Consider the following 21,615-nt stretch of genomic DNA (forward strand, 5'->3'; position numbering starts at 1 on the left):
GTGATGTTATGATTGATTAGTGAGTGCAGGTATTCTCAGCGGATCCGTCCATTACAATGGCTTAAAAACAAAACAAAACAAAAAAACAAGGCGGATATGGATGATTACTATCACCCCTGAAAATTCCCTAATTTCTCTTCCCAGGCAATTCTTTCAACGTTTTTTATTTATTTTTGGGACAGAGAGAGACAGAGCATGAACGGGGGAGGGGCAGAGAGAGAGGGAGACACAGAATCGGAAACAGGCTCCAGGCTCCGAGCCATCAGCCCAGAGCCTGACGCGGGGCTCGAACTCACGGACCGCGAGATCGTGACCTGGCTGAAGTCAGACGCTTAACCGACTGCACCACCCAGGCGCCCCTCTTCCCAGGCAATTCTTACCCCAAAGCCAATCACTCTTCTGAAAAATTTTCCACCACTGATTATGTTATCCTGTTCTAGAACTGTATATTAATGGCATCATACAGATGCCACCCTGTATCTGGGTTCTTTCATTTATTCCGTTATTTTTATTGTATGAATATGCCACAGCTTATTTATCCGTTTTCCCAAGAAGGATACTTATCCATACTCCGGTAGCCAAAGGTCACAGGGGGCGGGACTTAGCTTCCATTGAATCCTAACGCGTTCCCCTTCTTTTCTCCGCCGCATCCCATCTCTCCGCGTCTTGCCTCCTGCAGCTGGGAAGCCAGAGCGCTCCCAGTTGGCAGCCAAGTTTGTGGAATAGATTTGACTGACAGCCAAGATCCCCAGAGATCAGTGCCCTCCGGACTCCGAGTCGGCCTCGCCCATTTTACGAAGTTCTCAAAATCTAGCAAGTGTCCAACCCTCGCTTGCGCGAACTGGGAGAATTGGGTGTACCCTTAAAAATTAGTTTAAGATGTCATCCTTTTATGATAGGAACCCTCCCCTCTGGCCAGATATGAGACTGGAACGTTGGCCCGTTGCTCTCGCGTTTTGAACTGTCCCTTCCAGGACGCCGTCCCCTTCCCGATACGCTAAGCGCTGCTCGAGCGCACGGGACTTCCGGGAGGTCTAGGAAGTCGCTTCGCTCTCTGGCAGGAGGCGGGGTTCTTCCCGCACGCCGCGAAAGAAACCTGCGGGTGTAGACCGGCATCCTGGGACTGGGGGAGTGGACCGGGGAGGGGCGGGTCGGTCCCGGGGCTGCTGATCTGGACGAGTGTCCGACGCTGCGGCTGTCTGACCGACAGGTGGCCATTCATTCCAGTGCAGGAGCGAGAGCCCCTTCGGGGGGCTCTTTCGAACGGTGCCCAAGCCCGAAGGAGCGCCGCCCTGCGCTTAGCCTGGGCTGCTGCCGACTTTCTCCGAGCGGAGGGCGTCCCCCTTCCACCCTGCGGCTCCGGTTTTCGCTGCCATGGCTTTTCCCCATCGGCTGGACGCCCCAGAGCTACCTGACTTCTCCATGCTCAAGAGACTGGCCCGAGACCAGCTCATCTATCTGCTCGAGCAGGTCAGTGCCCGCCACGCCTGGGGCCTTTTCCGCATCAACAGTTTAGCGCTCGCTGGGCGCGTTATTCTTTCTTGCGGAGTCCCCTTGGTCTGGGTCCAGGCCCTTGGTATTGTCCTTGGAGTTTCTATAGCAGGTCCAGAAATGAAGCATTTAGGGAGGAAAACCAGAGGGCAGTAAGAGCTGCTTGGGACCTGACGGACAGTTCATGAAAGTCACTCGTTTTTCCTAGAGGCAAGGGAGACCAGTCGTGCCCCGCATCACCGGGGATGGAGAGATGGTTAAGACATCTTCGTCGTTAGGGATTTACTCTAGTAGGAGCCCTGTGAAGCGCAAATTAACCACATAGGTGATATCACGTGGTAAACGGGTGACAGCTAGAGTGTCAGAAGCATTCAGAACGAGCAGCCATTTCTAGTTGGAGTGGTCAGGAGTTTCAAGGATTCTAGCATTGTGAGGAATAAGCCTATTCTCCTTGGAAATGGAGGAGCGTGTTCCAGGCAGATAGACTGGTTGGTAGGAGCAAAGTTGAGGAATCAGGGAAGGACCAGGCATTTACAGGGAAGAGAGCAATCAGAAATTATGCAGTAGGCTTTAGGACCCACTGAAGATTTTCTTTCCCCCCTTAACTGCGTGAAGCAATGCCTGAAGATGGCTCATAGCCATGTGTGGAGTGGGGTAACATGGGCAACAAGAGAAGCGCTAGCTGGGAGACCATTGATGAGGCAAAATTGGTGACAGTGGGAATGAAGGGAAGTGATGGTTTTTCAGTCGGGGCGGAAGAAGACTCAAAGAGCTACTGATTGTTCATGTAGGCGGAGAGAGAAGCAAAGCTGAGTTTGAGATTTTTATCTTGTCTTACTTGGAAAATAAGGTTGTTGCTATAGTGGTAATGGGTTACATGCTTATTTATTTGTTTAATGTCCATGTTCCCCACTAGATTAGAAGGTCCTTGAGGACATCTGTTTTGTTCAACACTGTCTCCAATGAGTCCGTAGTGAAGAATCAAGCAATGGCATGTGCTTAATGAATGTATATATTTATATATATGTGTTGAGTGACAGGCCTTAACCTTGGAAAGAAGGTGAAATAATTTTCCACTGGTACAGGAAATGAGAAGACAGACGGGGTGAATATATAAAGAAATGTCCAGCGTGGATATAGACAATGAATAAGGTGCTGGAGTAGATGATATGGCGCCCCCCACACTCCCAGCTCGGTCTGTGCTTTTATTAAGTGGATGGCTGGACAGGCTCTCAGCTGAGGGAGCGTGTGGGACCTGTGAGTGACCCAAGATACTGTGTCCTTCAGCTCCCGGGGAAAAAAGACTTGTTCATTGAGGCAGATCTCATGAGCCCTTTGGATCGTATCGCCAATGTCTCCATCTTGAAGGTACCTGCCCCTCTTCCCAGTGGACTCTGGCCCCTCTTTCCTCATTGAGCAGTTTTGCTTTTGATGAGCAGTACAAATTACCAAAGAGTGACTACCCTACTAGTGAATACAGGGTAGCTGAATCGGGTGGATGAAGGGGGATCGATGCTATTGTTTGGACTGTTTTTGAATTGTTTGATCTCGGTTTTTTGTTATATTTTTCTGTTGCCAGCGTGAGGAAAGTTCGGTGGGATGGTTGTCAGGGAGGCAGTTTGATTCCTAGAAAGTACCACGAACACGAGCCCTTACTGCAGTCCCCTTTGTGTCGTGCTTTGGGTTTCAAGCACTTACATCCTTGGCCTTGTTGGCTTCTCTCTGTAGCAACATGAAGTAGACAAGCTGTACAAGGTGGAGAACAAGCCAGCCGTCAGCTCCAGTGAACAGTGAGTGTCTGGGAGAGTCCGTCCGGGCCCCAGGCTGGAGGAGGGCCCCGCACGTCTGCCCCCGGTCCGGCCTTGGCTGGAGCCTGGCGCCATGTTTGCGCTCTGGTTCATCTCCCTTCACTTCTACCAACTCACGCCTAGGTCATGCCGTGGCCTCGTGACTGGTCTCCCTTTCGGCACTTTCTCCCTCCCTTGTTCTCGTCTCTCTCTAATCCAGTCTGCCGTCGCTAAGCCAGACTGATTAATCGTCCAAAAATATTTCCACTACGCTCCTCACAGGAACCTCCAAGGCTCCCCTTACTTACCGAGTGAAGTCCAGATTGACCATCACAGATTCCAAGGCTGTCTGCAGCGCGGCTCATGCTGCCTTTCCAGCCTCGTCTGTCACTTGTCCCCTCAAGCCTCTACTTGACACACACACACGCACACGCACACATGCCACCCAGCTATGCCTTTGCCCCCTGCCCCGGGCCACTCCATTCACTGCGTGCAGTTCTCTCCTGCCCTCACTGCTCCTGCGAAAACCACCCAGCCTTCAGAGCCCGGTGCCACCTGCTCCATGAAGCTCTGGGTCGCCCTTCCATTCCTGGGGGCTTTTCTCCTCCTCCGCATTTCCCTGGTGTTTAGTATCTGTCCTGTTCACCTGGCACTCGGTCGCATGCAGCCTGTTGTCTGGCCTAGGTTTTTATTTTGTTTGTTTTTCTCCCGTAAGTAACATTTATCCTCCTTTAGAGGAAAATACCCCAATTTGAAAAACACTATACTTTCTTGTGTTATTTTTTAACACTTGATTAATATACTCCATACATACGTGCATCTCATTTTGCCCAGTAGATTGTAAATTATGGGAGAGCAGGAGCCCCTGGCGCCCCCCCACCCCCACCCCGAGTGCCGGTGTAGCTGTCGTACGGAAGGGAGTAGGCCAGGGGAGCCTGGCCGAGCTTTGGCTCGGCTGAGAACGGTAGGCCCGGCAAGACGAGCAGATGGTGAGAGGGTTCACGTTTCAGTTTCTCCCAAGCTGCCATCACCGCCTCCATGACTTTCCTTCACTGCGGCTTTCTGGTTCTTTTCCCTTTCTCTCCCGCAGGTTGTGCTTCTTGGTCAGACCGCGCATCAAGAACATGCGATACGTTGCCAGTGAGTGTGCCATGGTGCTGCGTGTAACTAAGACCTGGGAAGGAGTGGCCGAGATTAAGGGCTTGGGCCGTGAGGACCCTTTAAAAGAAAAGATGGTTCGAGGGGCGCCTGGGTGGTGCATTCGGTTAAGCGTCTGACTTTAGCTCAGGTGGTGATCATGTGTTCCATGGGTTCGAGCCCCATGTCGGGCTTTGGGCTGACAGTGCGGAGCCTGCTTCGGATTCTCTCTCCCTCTCTCTCTCTTTGCCCCTCCCCCACTTGCCCTGTCTCTCTCTGTCTCTGTCTAAATAAATAAGCTTAAAAAAAAACCCACTTTATTTTATTTATTTATTTATTTATTTTTTTAAATTTTTTTTTCAACGTCTATTTATTTTTGGGACAGAGAGAGACAGAGCATGAACGGGGGAGGGGCAGAGAGAGAGGGAGACACAGAATCCGAAGCAGGCTCCAGGCTCTGAGCCATCAGCCCAGAGCCCGACGCGGGGCTCGAACTCGCGGACCGCGAGATCGTGACCTGAGCCGAAGTCGGACGCCTAACCGACTGCGCCACCCAGGCGCCCAAAAAACCCCACTTTAAAAAGAAAAGATGTTTCGAGTTGGCCGTACCACTTGTAGAGGCTTTCCGCTTCCTTGCTTCTAGTCTAACAAATGGCCCGTGGCTTTCTGGATTGCGTTCCTTGTGTCTGTAGGTCTCGTCAATGCTGACAAGTTGGCTGGCCGAATTCGGAAATACAAAGTGATCTTCAGCCCTCAGAAGGTCAGTCTGGGTGCTGGTGGGAATAGGAGAAGGTAGATCGAGATGGAAGGCTGGGAAGGGGCCGGGGCCCAATAGCTGTATCTCCTGCGAAGCAAACTATGTGACTGAACAAAATACCCGTCCTGGTCTTGTCATTGACATGGTCCTTACCGTTTAGCGGAGGGTCTGTCATCAAACTGCCCCAGTTAAGGACTGTGGAATTGTGAGAGGTGGCCTCTACGTAGACTTCTTGTGAAGTAGAACCTGCTGTGTATCCCTTCTCACACAAATTTCTGTACAGTAAGGTGCACTGTATTATGGTTTCAGTGACTTTCTTCTTCTATCCCTTCAATAATAAATACAATAAATCATTACCCTCCCCCCCCCCCCCCCCCCCCCGTGCCCCCCGTCATGCTCATCCAAGGCATGTGGCCAGCTGCCTCTGGGTTACTAGAACTATACCGATATACTTTGGAAAAGCCTTTTCTTACACGAGAAAGGAACCTTAGAGACCATTGAACTCCACCCCAGCTTTGAGCAGCAGAGGGAAGTAAGGCCCACGGTCCCACAGGAGTTAGCACGACCAGGCTAGGTCCCTTCCATCCTTTTTAGCTCAGTACTTGTAGTGTTTGGTGACCTGCCGTGGCTCCTCCGTTCCCTGAGTCCATCCAACTCCGCTCTCACCGCCACGTCAGCAAGGTGCATCATGGGTACATCCTCCGTCTTACTGATGAGAAGGAATGATGTACCAGGTCTTTGCACTGCCTGCCCTAGGCCTATAAAGCTGAACCAAATAGTGCATGTCGCATGTAGAGCAGATGGAAATTAAGGTTGAAAGGACAGGGGTTTATTCTTTTTCAATTTTCCCCCAAAAACTAGAGAAAATGGAAGCGGTAGCTAAGACTAATAAAGCCAGAGTGGCTGTGAATCCTTGCTTAGCTCTGGTTAACTGTGTGATCTTGGATGGGGTTCCTCAGTGCTCTGTGTCCCAGTTTTCTCATCTATGAGATGGAGTTGATAGTAGTACTTACCTCTCTTTTTTATAACAGGGCTGAGCATTTTCACTTTTTGTTATTTTAATTTCAGTATAGTTAACATACAGCGTAATTAGTTTTCGGTGTGTAAGGCAGTGAGTCACCAGTTCCATACATCACCCTGTGCTCGTCGCAAGCGCCCTCCTTACTCCCCATCACCTGTTCCCCCCATGCCCTCACGCATCTCCCATCTGATGACCATCAGCGTGTCGTCTGTAGTTAAGAGTGTTTCTCGGTTCATGTCTCTCTCTCTTTTGTTTTCCCTTTGCTCATTCGTTTGTTAAATTCCACAAGTGAGGGGCGCCTGGGTGGCTCAGTCGGGTAAGCGTCCGACTCTTGATTTCAGCTCAGGTCTTGATCCCCTGGTTGTGAGATTGAGCCCCACATCGGGCTCTGCACTGACAGTGTGGAGCCTGCTTGGGATTCTCTCTCTGTCTCTGTCTGCCCCTCCCGGGTGCGCGCTCTCTCTCTCTCTCTCTCTCTCTCAAAATAAATAAACTTAAAAAAATTCCACATATGATTGAAATCAGATATTTGTCTTTCTTTGACCGACTTATTTCTCTTAGCATTAACACTTTTTAGATCCATCCATGTCATTGCAAATGGCAAGTAAGTTACCTCGCTTGATTTAAATGGCTTTCAACTTTTGTTGTGAAATCACAGGCTTATATTGTTTTCTTATGTGAAAGGAAGAAGAAGAAAGAGTCAGTGATCTTCCATTGAAGATCATTTGAAAATTTGTAGAAGAGTCTTAATGGCTGTTTATTCTGTTTAGAAATACAAATATTTCAAGTATAACATCATTACCAGGGCAAGAAATTATTGACTATGATAACTGTTCGGAGTTACAGGTTACTTTTTAATGTTACTAAAGGAGCTGTGGCAGTAAATTCCAGTTTTTGGAGTCTTACAAAACCCCTTTTTTCAAAGTGTACTTCCAAGGACAGATTTGTTTAAATGGGATAGTTGGTAATAGTTTGGGTAATGGGTAAAGTTGGTAATAGTTTCAAATAATCCTACAAGCCTCCCTCTTATACAGGAAAACAAAATCGGTATTTCAGTGAATCTTCTCCATCTCACATCCTAACTAATCAGGTTCTTTGACCGAATTTTCTGTCACTGAACCACCTCTTTCTCAGTAGCCATAGCAAAGAGGTTATCTCTCTCTCTTCCCGAGACTCCTCTTCTTAATTATGAAGATTGGCAGTTGTCGATCTGGGCTCTGGAACTCTCAGCCCTAAAAGTAGGCCTACAGTTTCAGTTTTACTGACAGAAATGAGTGAGGGATGAGGCACCTGGCTGTCTCAGTCCATAGAGCACATGACTCTTGATCTCGGGGTTGTGAGTTCAAGCCCCACGTTGGGTGTAGAGCCTCCTTTATTTTTTATTTTTCTTAAAAAATTTTTTCTAATGTTTATTTTTGAGAGAGAGAGAGAGGGCGAGAATGGGGGAGGGGCAGAGAGAAAAGGAGACACAGAATCCAAAGTAGGCTCCAAGCTCTGAGCTATCAGCACAGGGCCCCACGCAGGGCTCAAACTCAGTAACTGCTTCAAGATCATGACTTGAGCCGAAGTCAGTCGTTTAACCAACTGAGCCACCCAGGTGCCCCAGAGTCTACTTTAAAAAAAAAAGAAAAGAAAAGAAAGAAAGGGACACCTGGGTGGCTCCGTCGGTTAGGCCTCCAATTCTTGGTTTCGGCTCAGGTCATGGTCTTGCAGTAAGTGAGTTCGAGCCCCACGTCGGGCTCTGCACTGACGTTGTGCAGCCTGCTTGGGACTCTCTCTCTTCTCTCTCTGTCCCTCCCCTGCTCTCTCTCAAAATAAATAAGCATTTTTTTAAAAAAGAAAAAGAAATAAGTGAGGGATGAATAGGATTTTTCTGTGTAAAGTAAAATAAGGGACACGTAGCATTAATCTTCCACATCTTGTAGAGTCAGTCTAGGATTGTGAGAGGTAATCTTTATAAAACGCTAAGGACAATGCCTAGCACGTGTAAAATGCTTAACGTACATTGGTACCATCATCGTCAGTATCAGATGATATGCTTCACTGTTCTCCTCATTGCCTCTAATTATTTTGCCTTCTTCCCACTGGTCTCAAAGGAGGAAGTGACTCTGGCCTCTTCCCCTCCCTGATCAGCTGGTTCACCTGTGTTCTTAGCCCTGCATCCATGCTCCTTCTCTACCCTCTTGCTTTGTTAGGTAGACCTTTCTCTGTCTTCAACCATGTCTGCCACTTTTTCTTTTTTTTTTTTTTCTCTACTTTTTTTTAGTGTTTATTTTTGAGAGAGAGACAAAGTGCAAGCAGGGGAGGGGCAGAGAGAGAGGGAGACACAGAATCAGAAGCAGGCTCCAGGCTCCGAGCTGTCAGCACAGGGCCCGACGTGGGGCTCGAACCCACGGACTGCCAGATCACGACCTTAGCCGAAGTCGGACGCTTCACCGACTGAGCCCCCCAGGCGCCCCCGTGTCTGTGTCTTCTAGATGATCCTCCCTGCTTCGTGTCTTCTCCCTGTCAGGGGCTCTGCCTCCTGTTGCGTCCATACTTCTGTGAAGAGGTCTTGCCGCCGCTGCTCCCGCACCCTCACGCCCACCTCGGTCTTTAAGCCGAGTCCTCCCAGGGCTCTGTTGTCAAATCCAGTGATGCCTGGTTCACGCGCGTCCTAATGTCTCCAGCACTGACACTGTTGCCCATTCTTCCTGAGACTCTGACCGTCCTGCCTTTAGAGGTGCTGCGTCCCCTGCTCCCCCCTCCATGCCATCCTTGTCTTCTCTCCAGGTCTCGCACGGTGCGCCCTTTTAATTTCGGTGTTCCCTACAATCCTCCCCGTAGCTCTCGTGCCCCTCCCTGTTCTCTTCTCTCTCACACACCACTTACTTTAAACACCCTGTGCCGTTGACTCCCGGCCTGGATCCCCAGACCCCTCTCAGTGACTCCAGGGGTCCCCTGGACATGCGCTGACCAGCCTCTCCATGCCACCACCCCTTTCCTCCGAGGCGCGGTCGTGCCCTCCCTCGCACGTCTGTCTTCGGGACTCCCCCTTCGGTGACAGCTGAAATACCTTCTCCTTGGTGCAGTTTTCCAGTTTCTCGGGGAGAGAGGAGCACTGGACTGAATACATAAATAAAGGGGATGAGAGGGAAACAAAGCCCTGGGCCAGACGGTCCCAGTGGTCCTCCCTGGCCGTCCGAGTCCACGTTCCCTTGTGGGTGCTGGGTTCAGTAGGTATTGTCCTCAGCAGCGACGGTGGAGCTCCAGAGACGGAAGCGCAGAGAAGGCGGCGGTCACCAGCCACTGCCTCTTGTCTTTCAGTTTCACGCGTGTGAGATGGTGCTGGAGGAAGAGGGAGTCTATGGAGGTGAGAGAAGGCCACTGTGAGTGGAAACGGGGAGCACGAAGAAGGGAATGATCGCTGGCTCCCCGTGTCTGCCTGTGGGCCTGGGAGGAGGGGAGGCTCCCGACGAGTGGGGGCCGGAGAGGGCCCTAAAGGGAGGGCCGAAGGGGATGCCAGGTGCCGCCGTTCCTACCTTCCGAGACTCCTTCCCACAGGGAGAGCGCGCCCTCCATTCCGCTTGCCTCTGCATCCGGCACAGTGCTCCCCGTGCCCCTGGCTGGAACTCCGAACTCCGCCTGTGCCAGGACCCGGGGGCCTCCTCGGCCTCCTGTGGTTGCTCCCTCCCTCCCCCCTCCCCCTCACCGCGCAGGCTGCTCCCTCCTTTCCTCCTGCCTTGGGCACTTCACACATGCTGTTCCCGTTGCCTAGAATATTCTCCACCCTCAGCTTTTTTTTTTTTCCATACCCAAATTTTACTCAAATTCTAAGCTTAAATGTCGCTTGTCTTTCCTCTGCCCCGGCACCCCTATACTCTTCCATGCCCCCTATAGTTGAGGTTCGATCCCTGAACGTTTGTGCTCCTGGATTCCTCTTCTAGCTCCGTGGGGCACAGCCGTGATGAGATGTGTCTGGTGCGTTTCCGCTAGATTGAGGTTCTCTCGCGGAAGATGGGGAGCTTGTCCGTTCCGTTCACCACAGTACCCCCAGTGCCCCAGTGCCTGCGCCTGCGTGGCTTCCTGTCAGTGTTTGTCCACTAGGGAGTGAGGTTTCCTCAGCACTTTTGTTGGTGCCCTAACACACACACACCCCTTACCACATGGCGTGGCTGTGGCATACGGGTCTCCTTTTGTTATCGGACCGTGAACTCCTTCAGGGCACAGACTCTGTCTTAAACTTATCTTTGGGTGTCCCGTGCTTCGTGTCATGCTGGGCATGTGGCAGGTGCTCCGATATTTCGGCACGACTGGGGACCGACCTTCTGAGCACGGAGCCCCGTGCCTTCGGCAGGGAGACTCACGCCGTCTGTACCCGCAGATGTGAGCTGTGACGAATGGGCCTTTTCTCTGCTACCTCTTGATGTGGATCTGTTGAGCATGGAGCTCCCAGAATTTTTCAGGGACTACTTCCTGGTAAGTGCAGGGTCCTTGGGTCTTGGCATTGACAGGTGGGGACAAACATGGAGTCCAGTGGGCTACAGTGGGCCGGAAATACTGATGGAACCTTCCTCCAACTCGAGATACTGGTTTCTAGATCAAATGCTACTGGTTGATGTCCGCAGGACTTGCACTGGGGCCAATCAGAATGAAAGCTTTGAAGCAGTCCCCACACCCTGCCTTCCTGCCCTAGCCCCTCTCCAGATGGGTCTGCTGGCTTGGCCCATATCTTTGTGGCCCATATGGCCCCTGCAGGAGGGAGATCAGCGTTGGATCAACACCGTGGCGCAGGCCTTACACCTCCTCAGCACTCTGTACGGACCCTTCCCTAACTGCTACGGAATTGGCAGATGTGCCAAGGTGGGCACTGGCAGCAATCTTGTCCCGATAGCCCCCATTCCACCCGTTCTCTACCCACCAAGGACTGCCCATGGGCATGTGTGATAAGAGGTATATTCTTTAGCTTGCTTTTCTTGTTCTGGAATAGATCCTCAGAGAGGAGGACTTGTGTGGCTAACAGAAAGGCCAGGGCCAGGGCCTCAGGGGTAACACTCCTACATGTCTTCTTTGGGGCCAAGGACATGCCTCTATGGGCATGGGGAGGGGCAAGGGGTGGGAACAGGTGCGGGTGCAGGAGTTCGTATTGTTGACAATCAGTTTCCCTCCTGGGGTCAAATAGAGGTGTCATGTGGAAAAGAGGGCTTCAGTAGGTGCGGGCTGTCACAGGGACCAGGACACAAGACTGGGAATTTCCTGGTCCCTGGCAGATGTCGTATGAATTGTGGAGGACACTGGAAGAGGAGGAGGATGGCGAAACCAAGGGCCGAAGGCCAGAAATTGGACACATCTTCCTACTGGACAGAGGTACGTTATACTCAGCACTCCTGTTGTCTTTGGACCCTCGGAGACGTGAGGATATGGCGAACGTGGCGGCCCAGATGGGATCCTCAGGTTGGGGTTGTGAATGCCATCGTTGATGGGGAGCGTGGCACTTGGGCCCTCTGGAGGCACGGGAGCTGACGCGGAGTGAACTGGGTAGACGTATAGGTCCGGGAGGACCCTCATGGGTGGGGATCTCATTTCAGACGTGGACTTTGTGACGGCACTTTGCTCCCAGGTGGTTTACGAGGGCCTGGTGGATGACACGTTCCGCATCAAGTGTGGTGAGTGGCATCCCGGCAAGATGGAGGTGGTGCTCGGCGGCCGGGGCCTGTTGCGTGGGGCAGGGCTGGTGGGAGAGCCCCAGACTCAGAGCCGACTGCTAGCTTCCAGATAGTTCAGGGACTTTTAATGGCAGTTCAGGAAAGGATAGGAGAAAGAAGGCCTCAGCAGAGGTCCTCATAGCTGCTCCCTCTGCTCTCAAAGGGAGTGTCGATTTTGGCCCAGAAGTCACATCCTCTGACAGGAGCTTAAAGGTGCTACTCAATGCCGAGGACAAGGTGAGGGGATGGGAGCTGGCTGTGGGCTTGCCCGGGGCGTGGGCCCCGGCTCTGGGAGGGGAGGCTGAGCCTGTGGGAGAGGGATTCCCCACCGGGAGCGAGCACACCCCGAGCACGGAGCTGGTATTTGACACACACTTAGGAGATCAGCTCAGCTTTCTCCGTGATCTTGCTAGAACAGCTGGGCGCTGCTCTCGTGCGCTCATCACACTGCTCAGGGAGGAGGCGCTGGTTAGGTGTCTCTCTGGTAAGTCGTTGCCATCTTGTTCCCCTTGCAGGTGTTTAATGAGATTCGTAATGAACACTTCTCCAACGTCTTTGGCTTTTTGAGCCAGAAGGCCCGGAACTTACAGGCTCAGTATGACGTGAGGCTCTAGGCCGGGGTTCCTCTGTTCTGTTTCCCCAGTGGCTTCCCAAGGCTGCTGCCCTTCGGCTCCCTTCTGATACGACGACAGCCCCCTGTCTTTCCTCTTGCATCGGGGGGATCCGGGGGAGGGGGGTGGCTGCTCACGTCTGAGGGCCGGGAGAGGCTGACGTTAGGGGATCTTCTGCCAGCGCCGGAGAGGCATGGACATCAAGCAGATGAAGAACTTCGTGTCCCAGGAGCTCAAGGGACTGAAACAGGAGCACCGCCTGCTGAGCGTCCGTAGGTTTCATGAGGGGAGGGCCAAGGGATGCCTCAGAGATCTCTCCCAAGAGAGGAGCTCTCTGTTCACCCAGCACACAGTGATCTTGCTTGGTCTGACATGGGAAGAGGGGCTTCTGCATTTTGCCTTAAGAAGTTTTGTTTGTTTGTTCGTTTGTTTTGTATACTCCTATAGGTTTAACGGCAGTAACGATTACAACGTTAGATAATTTTATTACATAGTTGAAGCGCCAGGTATCATTCTAACTAATTTTTTTTTTTTTCAACGTTTTTTTTTATTTATTTTTGGGACAGAGAGAGACAGAGCATGAACGGGGGAGGGGCAGAGAGAGAGGGAGACACAGAATCGGAAACAGGCTCCAGGCTCCGAGCCATCAGCCCAGAGCCTGATGCGGGGCTCGAACTCACAGACCGCGAGATCGTGACCTGGCTGAAGTCGGACGCTTAACCGACTGCGCCACCCAGGCGCCCCTCATTCTAACTAATTTATACGCACTCTCTCACGTAATCACGTAACTGTCTCCAACATGGCCAGTAAGAAGTTTTTATTCTTCTGGACATAAAGGCACATCCTTCTAGAACCAGGAGTATGTCAGCTCGCTTTTTGTCCTATCTGTAGATATCGGGGCCTGTGAATCCATCATGAAGAAGAAGACCAAACAGGACTTCCAGGAGCTCATCAAGACCGAGCACGGTAGCGGCGGCGGTCCTGCTGGGCTCCTGCCCCTGCTGAGGCTTCCCTTGCTCCCAGCCCCGTCCCACCCAGCAGAGATGCCTTCTGGCTCCTTTCAGCCGATGCTGGCTGTGGGGAGTGCTGCTCCCTGCTAGAAGTCCCCGGGGGTCCTTAACCCACCCCAAGGATGGAGAAAGATGGGGAGATAGACACCTGTTAGCACAGGTGGCAACCCCCCCCCCCGCTACCTTCCCCCCCACCCCAGCCCCGTAACAGGCTCCCCTGTGTTTACTCACAGCGCTGCTGGAGGGCTTCAACATCCGGGAGAGCACCAGCTACATTGAAGAACACATAGACCGGCAGGTGAGCAGGTGGCCGGGGTTCCGGGAACGGTGTTTCGCGGTGGGGTTGGCCTCCAGCGGGCGGAAGGGAGAGAACGTATGTCCTGAAACTTGAACTGTCTTTGACTCTTTCTTCTCGTGTAGGTGTCGCCTATAGAGAGCCTTCGCCTCATGTGCCTTTTGTCCATCACTGAGAATGGTGAGCCCCTGGAACCGAAGACGCCAGATTGCAAAACTGTACCTTAGGGATGGCAGAAATCATTTTGAAGGACGGAGACGAATGTCCTAGCAGACAGAACGTTTCCCAGTAATTTGGATTCTTTCCCCCGTAAAATAAAGCAGTTTTTGTTCTGAGTGAGACACCCCAGGTCCTAATTTATCATCCCGACCCTAAGCAGGACCACAGCCAAGCCCCCAGAACAGGCCCCATCACATCGTAGGACCGCAGAGGCTTAGCGCAGTGTGGCATTTATTCCATCTGGCCTCCTGCCTTCAACGAGGTTTCCTAATGAAGATACAGTCCAGGAAAAGGGGACAGCCTCTTGGAATTGCACAAACATTTCCAAAAGCTCAGATCCTGCGACCTTTTGTGGCAGACCTTTTAACCTGCTTATGCAGCCTCTTCGCCTGCTTTTTTTTCAGCGGGAAGTATAGTTGGCACACGATGTCACGTTAGTTTCAGGTGTGCGGCACCGTGCGCGTGACGCTGGGCTCCCTACAAGGGCAGCTACCGCCTGTCACCACACAGCGCTGTTACAGTGCCAGTGACTATTCCCCGTGCTGTGCCATTCTTCCCCGTGACTTACTCATCCGCGGCCGGAGGCACCTTCCACTCCCGTCACCCTTTACGGCAACTCGTGTGTACGGCGGAAGCCGTCCAGGTGGGGACTAGTCTTCAAGGCTGCTTTCCGCCCCGAGGAGTGGTCGGCTTATTCTACATCTCCTTTGACTATCAGAGTCGCAAGCCCATTCTCCCTACCTCCCTGGAGGAAAGCATGGCAGGCTGCACTTTTGGACTTCATCTGAACATCTGTCCTATTCCTCAGTAGCGGTAAAGTGATTCGCAGTAGCGCTGGCCCAAGGGCAGGAAGAAACGCGCAGGAGCCCCTCCCCCTCCTGCCGCATCCCTCCGACACCCCTGCTGGGAGCAGCCCGCTTCCCCGCTTCCCCGTGTCCCTCCCTCGGCGCCCTGGTGGCTCAGGCAGGACTCTGCCTTCGAACTCTCAGATCCAGGCTCTGTCTCTCACTGAACAAACTTAAATTTAAGAGTCAGTTTAGAATCGGCTGGATAGGATGCAAGGTTAACATTTACCGATTCCTTTCCTCCTGATTAAGGGTTTTTTTGGCAGCAAGAGGATGGTTGGGTGGGTGGGTGGGTGGTCTGACTGTAGATTTCAGGACACTTCAGCTGGTGTTTGCAGGAGCCTGTCTCCTCTTCCTTACCAGGTTTGATTCCCAAGGATTACCGATCTCTGAAAACACAGTATCTGCAGGTAAGGCCAGGAGAATGCACTCGGGGGAACTTGGTGGAGGGAGGTCATGGGACGTTCCTAAAAGACACAGAAGAAATGGCCCCTTTCCTGTCTGTGTCCCCATTTTGTTCCCCGTCCGCCTCCCTCTTAGAGCGTCTCAGGACGGTCACCTTTCAGCACGTGGAGACCCTCCCACGCCCTTGTCTCTCCCACTCTCGGTTCTCTTGGTGGATGGCCAGTGCTGGGAGAACTAGGGCCATAGAGCTGAGTTCTCACCCCTGGGACTCTCCCTCACTTCTAGGTCTTTCTCCAGTCTTACCTCATCTGTGAAGCCCTTCCCACCACCCTTACATCAGTGGCCTTCTCTGTTCTCTCTCAGTTCCGTGCTTTTTTTTTTCTTTTTTGTTTGCTGTTTGGTTATTTCTTCAGGGCACAGAATACATGACCCTTCTGTCCCGCACCTCCATATCACCCAATGTGATACGGTGTGGCGGGTGCTCAGTAAGTGGCTGAATTGCATTTTCTTCAGAGCTATGGCCCCGAGCACCTGCTAACCTTCTCCAATCTGCGGCGAGCGGGGCTCCTGACGGAGCAGGCCCCCGGGGACACCCTCACGGCCGTGGAGAGTAAAGTGAGCAAGCTGGTGACGGACAAGGCTGCAGGTGAGCACAGGGCACGGGCAGCCCCTTCCTTGGCCCGAGTCCCCTCTTCTCACAACAGGCAGAGCACCCCGGGAGGGAGAGAATGAGCTGGGGAAGGAGAACGGGATTCTTCACTCTCACGGTCATTACCGCTGCTTCCCCCGCGAGCAGGCTCCACGTATTGTCCACTTACTGAGTACTAAGACCTTTAGGTAACAGTTTGTCAATCCTCACAAAGTAAGTTCATAATCTCCATTTTATAGGTAAGGCAACAGGCGTAGAGAGGTTATGGGACTTGTTCAACATCCCTCAGTAACTCAGATTTGAGCCCAGGTCAGTTTGACTCCAAGGCCCACACACTTAGCCAGTAAGCGAGGTTCACCCTGCGGATTGCGCTTAGTAGATAGTTGGCACCCTGTAGGAGGAGGGAGACCGTGCTGGGGAGAAGGGTGGTGATGTCTTGATCGGGTCTAGGGAATTCTAGGTGAATGGCTTTGAGGAGAGTCTTGAGACGTGAGCGGTCCCGCCGTTTGCCATTTCCTGAGTGCTTTCACCTGTGGTGATGTCATGACCCTGTAGACCTTAAATGAAATCCAGCACAGATTTCCTTCCCAGGGAAGATTACTGATGCCTTCAGTTCTCTGGCCAAGAGGAGCAATTTTCGTGCCATCAGTAAGAAGCTGAATTTGGTACGTAGGATCAGGACAGACGGGGCAGCCGTGGGTCCGGTCCTTTGTGGAGTGCTTTGAATTCACACAAACCTCTCTGTTGTTTTGTTCTTACAAAGATCCTTCTGTTCAGTAGCGTTACAGCATGAGCTTAATTTAATAATGAGACAAGCAAGGCACAGGGCACTGGGGTGGCTCAGTCGGTTAAGCGTCTGACTTCAGCTCAGGTCATGATCTCACAGTTCGTGAGTTCGAGCCCCGTGTCGGGCTGTGTACTGACAGCTCAGAGCCTGGAGCCTGCTTCAGATTCTGTGTCTCCGTCTCTCGCTCTCTGCCCTTCGCCCGCTCCCACTCTGTGTGTGTTTCTCTTTATCTCAAAAATAAACATTGAAAAAATTAAAAAGTAACGAGACAAGACACAAAGATTCATTTACTTAATAAACATGTAACAAGCACCCGCCAATGCCAGAGGATAGGCTGAGTGCCACGTCAGTGACAGACCTGTCCCATGTCACCAAGAAATCAGCAAAGGGGCATCTTTCTTTTCAGCCCTTCACAGGGAACGTGGAGAGCTCATTCAAGGGAATCAGTGGATACTGAACAAAAGCTTTAATCTGTGGTTATGGAGTCTTTTTTCTTTTTTTTAATAGGGATTTTGCCAGTTTTGCCTTTAGTTGAAATAAGAACTGTTTTGGGGGATATGCTACTTTTCCCTGACTGCATAAAGGGCTGGAGGGATGAGTTGTCACACGCCTCACATAGTCCCCTTTACCCCTTAGATCCCACGTGTGGATGGCGAGTATGACCTGAAAGTGCCGCGGGACATGGCGTATGTCTTCAGTGGCGCTTACGTGCCCCTCAGCTGCCGAGTCATTGAGCAGGTGAGGAAAGGCGACCCGCTCCCGTTCATACTCCGCGCTCTGCTTTCTCTGGCCGCCTGGCCTGTCCCGACTGTTAGCCGCCCCCGTAACTAACAAGAGAGGCGACGGTCGCCTGCCGCCTCCCTCCTTTCCCAGGCCTGACACTGTCTCGGGCTTGAAAGCGGCGCCCGTGCCCCCTCCCCCTCCCCCCCAGGTGCTGGAGCGGCGGAGCTGGCAGGGTCTGGACGAGGTGCTGAGGCTGCTCAACTGCAGCGAGCTGGCGTTCACAGGTGTGTGGCATTGACCGGCGGGGCGGGCGCCGGCAGCGGGTGGGGGCGGGCACCGCGCCGCACGCGAGCGTCTGCTCTGATCTTCGCAGACGTGACCAAGGAAGACAAGGCGTCCAGCGAGTCCTTGCGCCTCATCTTGGTGGTGTTCCTGGGTGGCTGCACGTTCTCTGAGATCTCAGCCCTCCGCTTCCTGGGCAGAGAGAAAGGTAAGAGGGAGCAGAAGGTGGGATGTGGGGGACAAGGGGCAGTGCTCAGGAAGGCTCCTCGACTGGCCCCGGCACCGCTCGCCGGTCTGGCTGTGGGCGGATAGCAGGGCGCCCTTTCCACCGAGTGCTGCAAGTCGTCGTGTGCGGGACCGGGGCGCCGATGCGTCTGTGTCTGATCCAGCCGGGACCGTGGACCCGAGGGCTTGACGTGGCTGGTGCTGGGGGCCCGCGACCTGCTCTTAGTCACGGATGCCGGTGCTTTTGACTCCATAGGGTACAGGTTCATTTTTCTGACCACGGCAGTCACAAACAGTGCTCGCCTCATGGAAGCCATGAGTGAGGTGAAAGCCTGACGTTCTCCCTGCCGCTGTCCACGTCTTCCCTGGACACGTTCCCGAGGGGATGCAGGAATTGGTCCCAGCTGCTAATGTAGTGTCCACCAACCACCCTACTCAGAGCTGGGGAGCGCGGAACTTGTGTGGGCTTTAGCAGAAAGTTACTTGAGCAGAGCGTTCACTTCCTGCCCCCAGGAAATTTCTTTTTTGTTGATGAAGTGCAGCTTGTGCTGAAAAGAGGGGGAGGGAGAGGTACCTTTTGCTAAATCCTGTTTGAGTATCATTGTAAATAAAACCTCTGCTCTCAGATGTCATGTTTAGTCCTTGCCATGCACTTCTGTCTGCTCCGTGGAGTACAGGGGCGCCTTCCACTGGGGGTTCGTGTGTTCTGTGGCCTGGACTGTGCAGGAGTTCTGGGGCTGGTCTGGTGCTCCCCGAAACTCACCCTGTACCAGAGTTTCCCCAACCCTAAAATGAGGGGGATGGATTAGATAGGTGATCAGTAAGCACCCTTCCAATTCTAAAAATCTATAATTCATTATTCTTTCTTCCTTTTTCCTCCTTCCCTCCTCTCTCCATCTTCCTTCCTTCCTTCCTTCCTTCCTTCCTTTCTTTTCTTTCTTTCTTTCTTTCTTTCCTTCCTTTTCCTTTCTTTCTTTCTTTCTTTCTTTCTTTCTTTCTTTCTTTCTTTCTTTCTCTTTCTGTTCGTTTGTTCGTTCGTTCCTTCCTTCCTTCCTTCCGTAAAACTTCATCCAACGCAGGGCTCAGACTCATGACCCCAAGATCAAGAGTTGCGTGCTCCACCAACTGAGCCAGCCAGGCACTTCTTGTGATTCATTATCCTTTTAGAAAAAAATGTGTCCATTACTGTTTTAACCTAAGAAGGCACTTCACTTTTAAGCATTTGTCTTTTATTACAGAATGAAAGGCTCATGTCCTGTTAGAGCAGTATTAGGCATTGGCAAACGGTGCTCCTAAAAAGGTCAGCAGTGCTCCCCAATTGATGATTTTAGTGGCCTTTCTCTCCCTTGACCTTTTTTTTTTTTAAAGGTTTATTTATTTACTTTGAGAGAGAGAGAGAGAGAGAGAGAGCACACACTCGTGAGCAGGGGAGAGAGAAGGGGAGAGAGAGAGAATCTCAAGCAGGCTCCTTGCTGTTAGTGCAGAGCCCGATGCGGGGCTTGATCTCGTGTTGAGATCATGACCTGAACCGAAATCAAGAGTCAGACACTTAACCGACTGAGCCAGCCAGGCTCAGCATTTAAAAATTGTGAACTGTAACCACATCTGTGAGCCTCTTTTCGGTCCTCCTCTAACTTAACCTCACTGATAACTGCCTTTCCTTTCTCCCGTTCAGCTTCCATGATGCTCTTTTGTTGTCCTCCTGTGGTCTCCTAGATTGTCCTTCTGTCTTCTTGGATTACATCTCTCTGCCTATCCCCTCTCCATCCTTTGTTGTCATCCACTTCCAGATCTCAAGCTTTCATCTTGCTGCTGAACTTGACATTAGTATTTCCAACTCACTGCTTCCGTAGGCACTTTATGAGTGTGAACCTGTCCTCACTTTGAATCCCTACATCTGCTCCTTTTCCTGTAATCCTGTAATTGACATCCTCATTGTCTACCCAAGTTTTGTTCAAGCAACAAATTTTATCCTAGACCCCAGATGCTTTCTTTTATCCCCCACATTCAGCTGGTCCCACTACCCGTTATTTCTTGAAAAAAAAAATTGTTTTAACATTTATTTTTGAGAGAGTGTGTGAGCAGGGGAGGGACACAGAGAGAGGGAGACCTAGAATCAGAAGCCGGTGCTGAGCTGTCAGCATAGAGCCTGACGTGAGGCTGGAATTCACAAACCATGAGATGACCTGAGCCGAAGTCAGACACTTAATGGATTGAGCCACCAGGTGCCCCTCCGTTATTTCTAAACGCTTGTGACTCATCTTTTCCTAACTGTCCCCATGGCAGAGATACTTAATATTTTTTGCCTGGGTTTTTGCAAGACTGTCCATTCCAGTGGCTCTGCTTCCTATTTGTCCCCCAATTCACAGTGCTGCCACTGTGGAAGAAAGATCTTGGAAGAAAGATCCAAATCTGTGTTGTTGGATCATCAAGACTATTCAAGACACAGAATGCTGTGTCAGCGCATATTCCAAGGAAAATGCATACCTCAGGTATCCAGCTAGAATTCTTACAGGGCCATGTCAAGCTAGTGTACAAGATCAAAGACACCGCTGACAGGGCTGTTTGTATAAAGAATATGTGGTGGTAGGACAATGATTGTATGGCCAAGGGAAAAGACGGCGGCACCACACTTACGTTCTGGAACATAATTGTTCTAGAACAGTGCTGTCCAACAGAAATACATGATCCTGTAAAAGGGTCCTATTTAAACACAAATTACATGGTGTTTTACATGTGGGTATATACTCTGGTTATCTTCCAACGGTCCTATGACTTTGTTGGCTTCAGAATTACAGAGTAAAGGACATGATGGCAACATTTCCGTATCTCTGGGTACTTACAATGCTGGCCCCGGGAGCGTGTCTGAAGATCACAAATTTTTGAAGCTTTCTGAATAAGTTTCAAGTTAATCAACAGAGAGTGCAAGTAAATTTAAAAAGTGGTATCTAGGGACACCTGGGTTTGCTCAGTGGGTTAAGCGTCCGACCCTTGATTTTGGCTCAGGTCATGATCTCACTGTTGGTGAAATCAAGCCCAGCATTGGGCTCGGTGCTGGCGGCCAGGAGCCTGCTTGGGATTCTCTGTCTCCTGTTGCCCTCTCTCTGCCTCTCCCCCACTCATGCACACTCTCTCAAAAATAAATAAATACACTTTTTTAAAAATGTGGTGTCAGGGTGCCTGGCTGGCTCAGTCAGTTAAGCGGCTGATTTCAGCTCGGGTCATGATCTCACAGTTCATGGGTTTGAGCCCCACATCAGGCTCTTTGCTGACAGCTCAGAGCCTGGAGCCTGCTTCAGATTCTGTGTTTCCCTCTCTCTCTGCCCCTTTCCTGCTCACGCTTTGTCGCTCTCTCTCAAAAATAAACATTAAAAAAAATTTTAAATGTGTCTGCGGTTCACTCCATGAACCATGTCAATGTCTGGTGTGCTGCTGACAAGTTAAAGGATGTTGAAAGCACCAATTAAATTCTGAAAGTGAGAGATACATGATCCTGCACACGAAGCAAACAAGCATCCATTACTTTTTTCTTTTTTTTTTTTTTAATTTTTTTTTAACGTTTATTTATTTTTGAGACAGAGAGAGACAGAGCATGAACAGGGGAGGGTCAGAGAGAGGGGGACACAGAATCTGAAACGGGCTCCAGGCTCTGAGCTGTCAGCACAGAGCCCGACGCGGGGCTCGAAC

At 51.5% G+C, this 21,615-nt stretch overlaps 1 protein-coding gene across 4 annotated transcripts; it reads left to right on the forward strand.

Moving 5' to 3' along the window:
• Window positions 1–779: 779 nt before the first annotated feature.
• On the forward strand, window positions 780–18,560 carry VPS33B (VPS33B late endosome and lysosome associated). Of its 4 annotated transcripts, XM_049614307.1 has the most exons (24): window positions 780–1,102; window positions 1,228–1,470; window positions 2,779–2,859; window positions 3,220–3,281; window positions 4,369–4,418; window positions 5,108–5,175; window positions 9,500–9,545; window positions 10,557–10,651; window positions 10,931–11,035; window positions 11,443–11,539; window positions 11,761–11,838; window positions 12,041–12,114; window positions 12,393–12,479; window positions 12,670–12,760; window positions 13,380–13,454; window positions 13,732–13,796; window positions 13,919–13,973; window positions 15,221–15,267; window positions 15,776–15,908; window positions 16,503–16,576; window positions 17,335–17,436; window positions 17,630–17,705; window positions 17,795–17,911; window positions 18,185–18,560. In XM_049614307.1, exons 2-24 carry the CDS (start codon window positions 1,375–1,377, stop codon window positions 18,262–18,264), a joined length of 1,854 nt encoding a protein of 617 aa, XP_049470264.1. In that variant the 5' UTR covers window positions 780–1,102; window positions 1,228–1,374; the 3' UTR covers window positions 18,265–18,560. The 4 variants fall into 4 exon arrangements, with proteins under 4 accessions (XP_049470264.1, XP_049470262.1, XP_049470265.1 ...); XM_049614305.1 differs by lacking the exon at window positions 780–1,102 and having other exon boundaries at window positions 1,117–1,470; XM_049614309.1 differs by lacking the exon at window positions 780–1,102 and having other exon boundaries at window positions 1,393–1,470; window positions 2,705–2,859.
• The last annotated feature ends 3,055 nt before the right edge of the window (window positions 18,561–21,615 follow it).

Source organism: Panthera uncia, assembly GCF_023721935.1.
Source record: "Panthera uncia isolate 11264 chromosome B3 unlocalized genomic scaffold, Puncia_PCG_1.0 HiC_scaffold_2, whole genome shotgun sequence".
NCBI lineage: Eukaryota > Metazoa > Chordata > Mammalia > Carnivora > Felidae > Panthera > Panthera uncia.

What these genes read in the sequence shown, in the direction of transcription:
- VPS33B (XM_049614307.1), top strand. Translation starts at nt 1,375, where the DNA reads ATGGCTTTTCCCCATCGGCTGGACGCCCCAGAGCTACCTGACTTCTCC. An exon ending in GAACATGCGATACGTTGCCA is followed by an intron (nt 4,419 to 5,107) that starts GTGAGTGTGCCA and finishes TTGTGTCTGTAG; the next exon opens with GTCTCGTCAATGCTGACAAG. An exon ending in TTTGTCCATCACTGAGAATG is followed by an intron (nt 13,974 to 15,220) that starts GTGAGCCCCTGG and finishes CTTCCTTACCAG; the next exon opens with GTTTGATTCCCAAGGATTAC.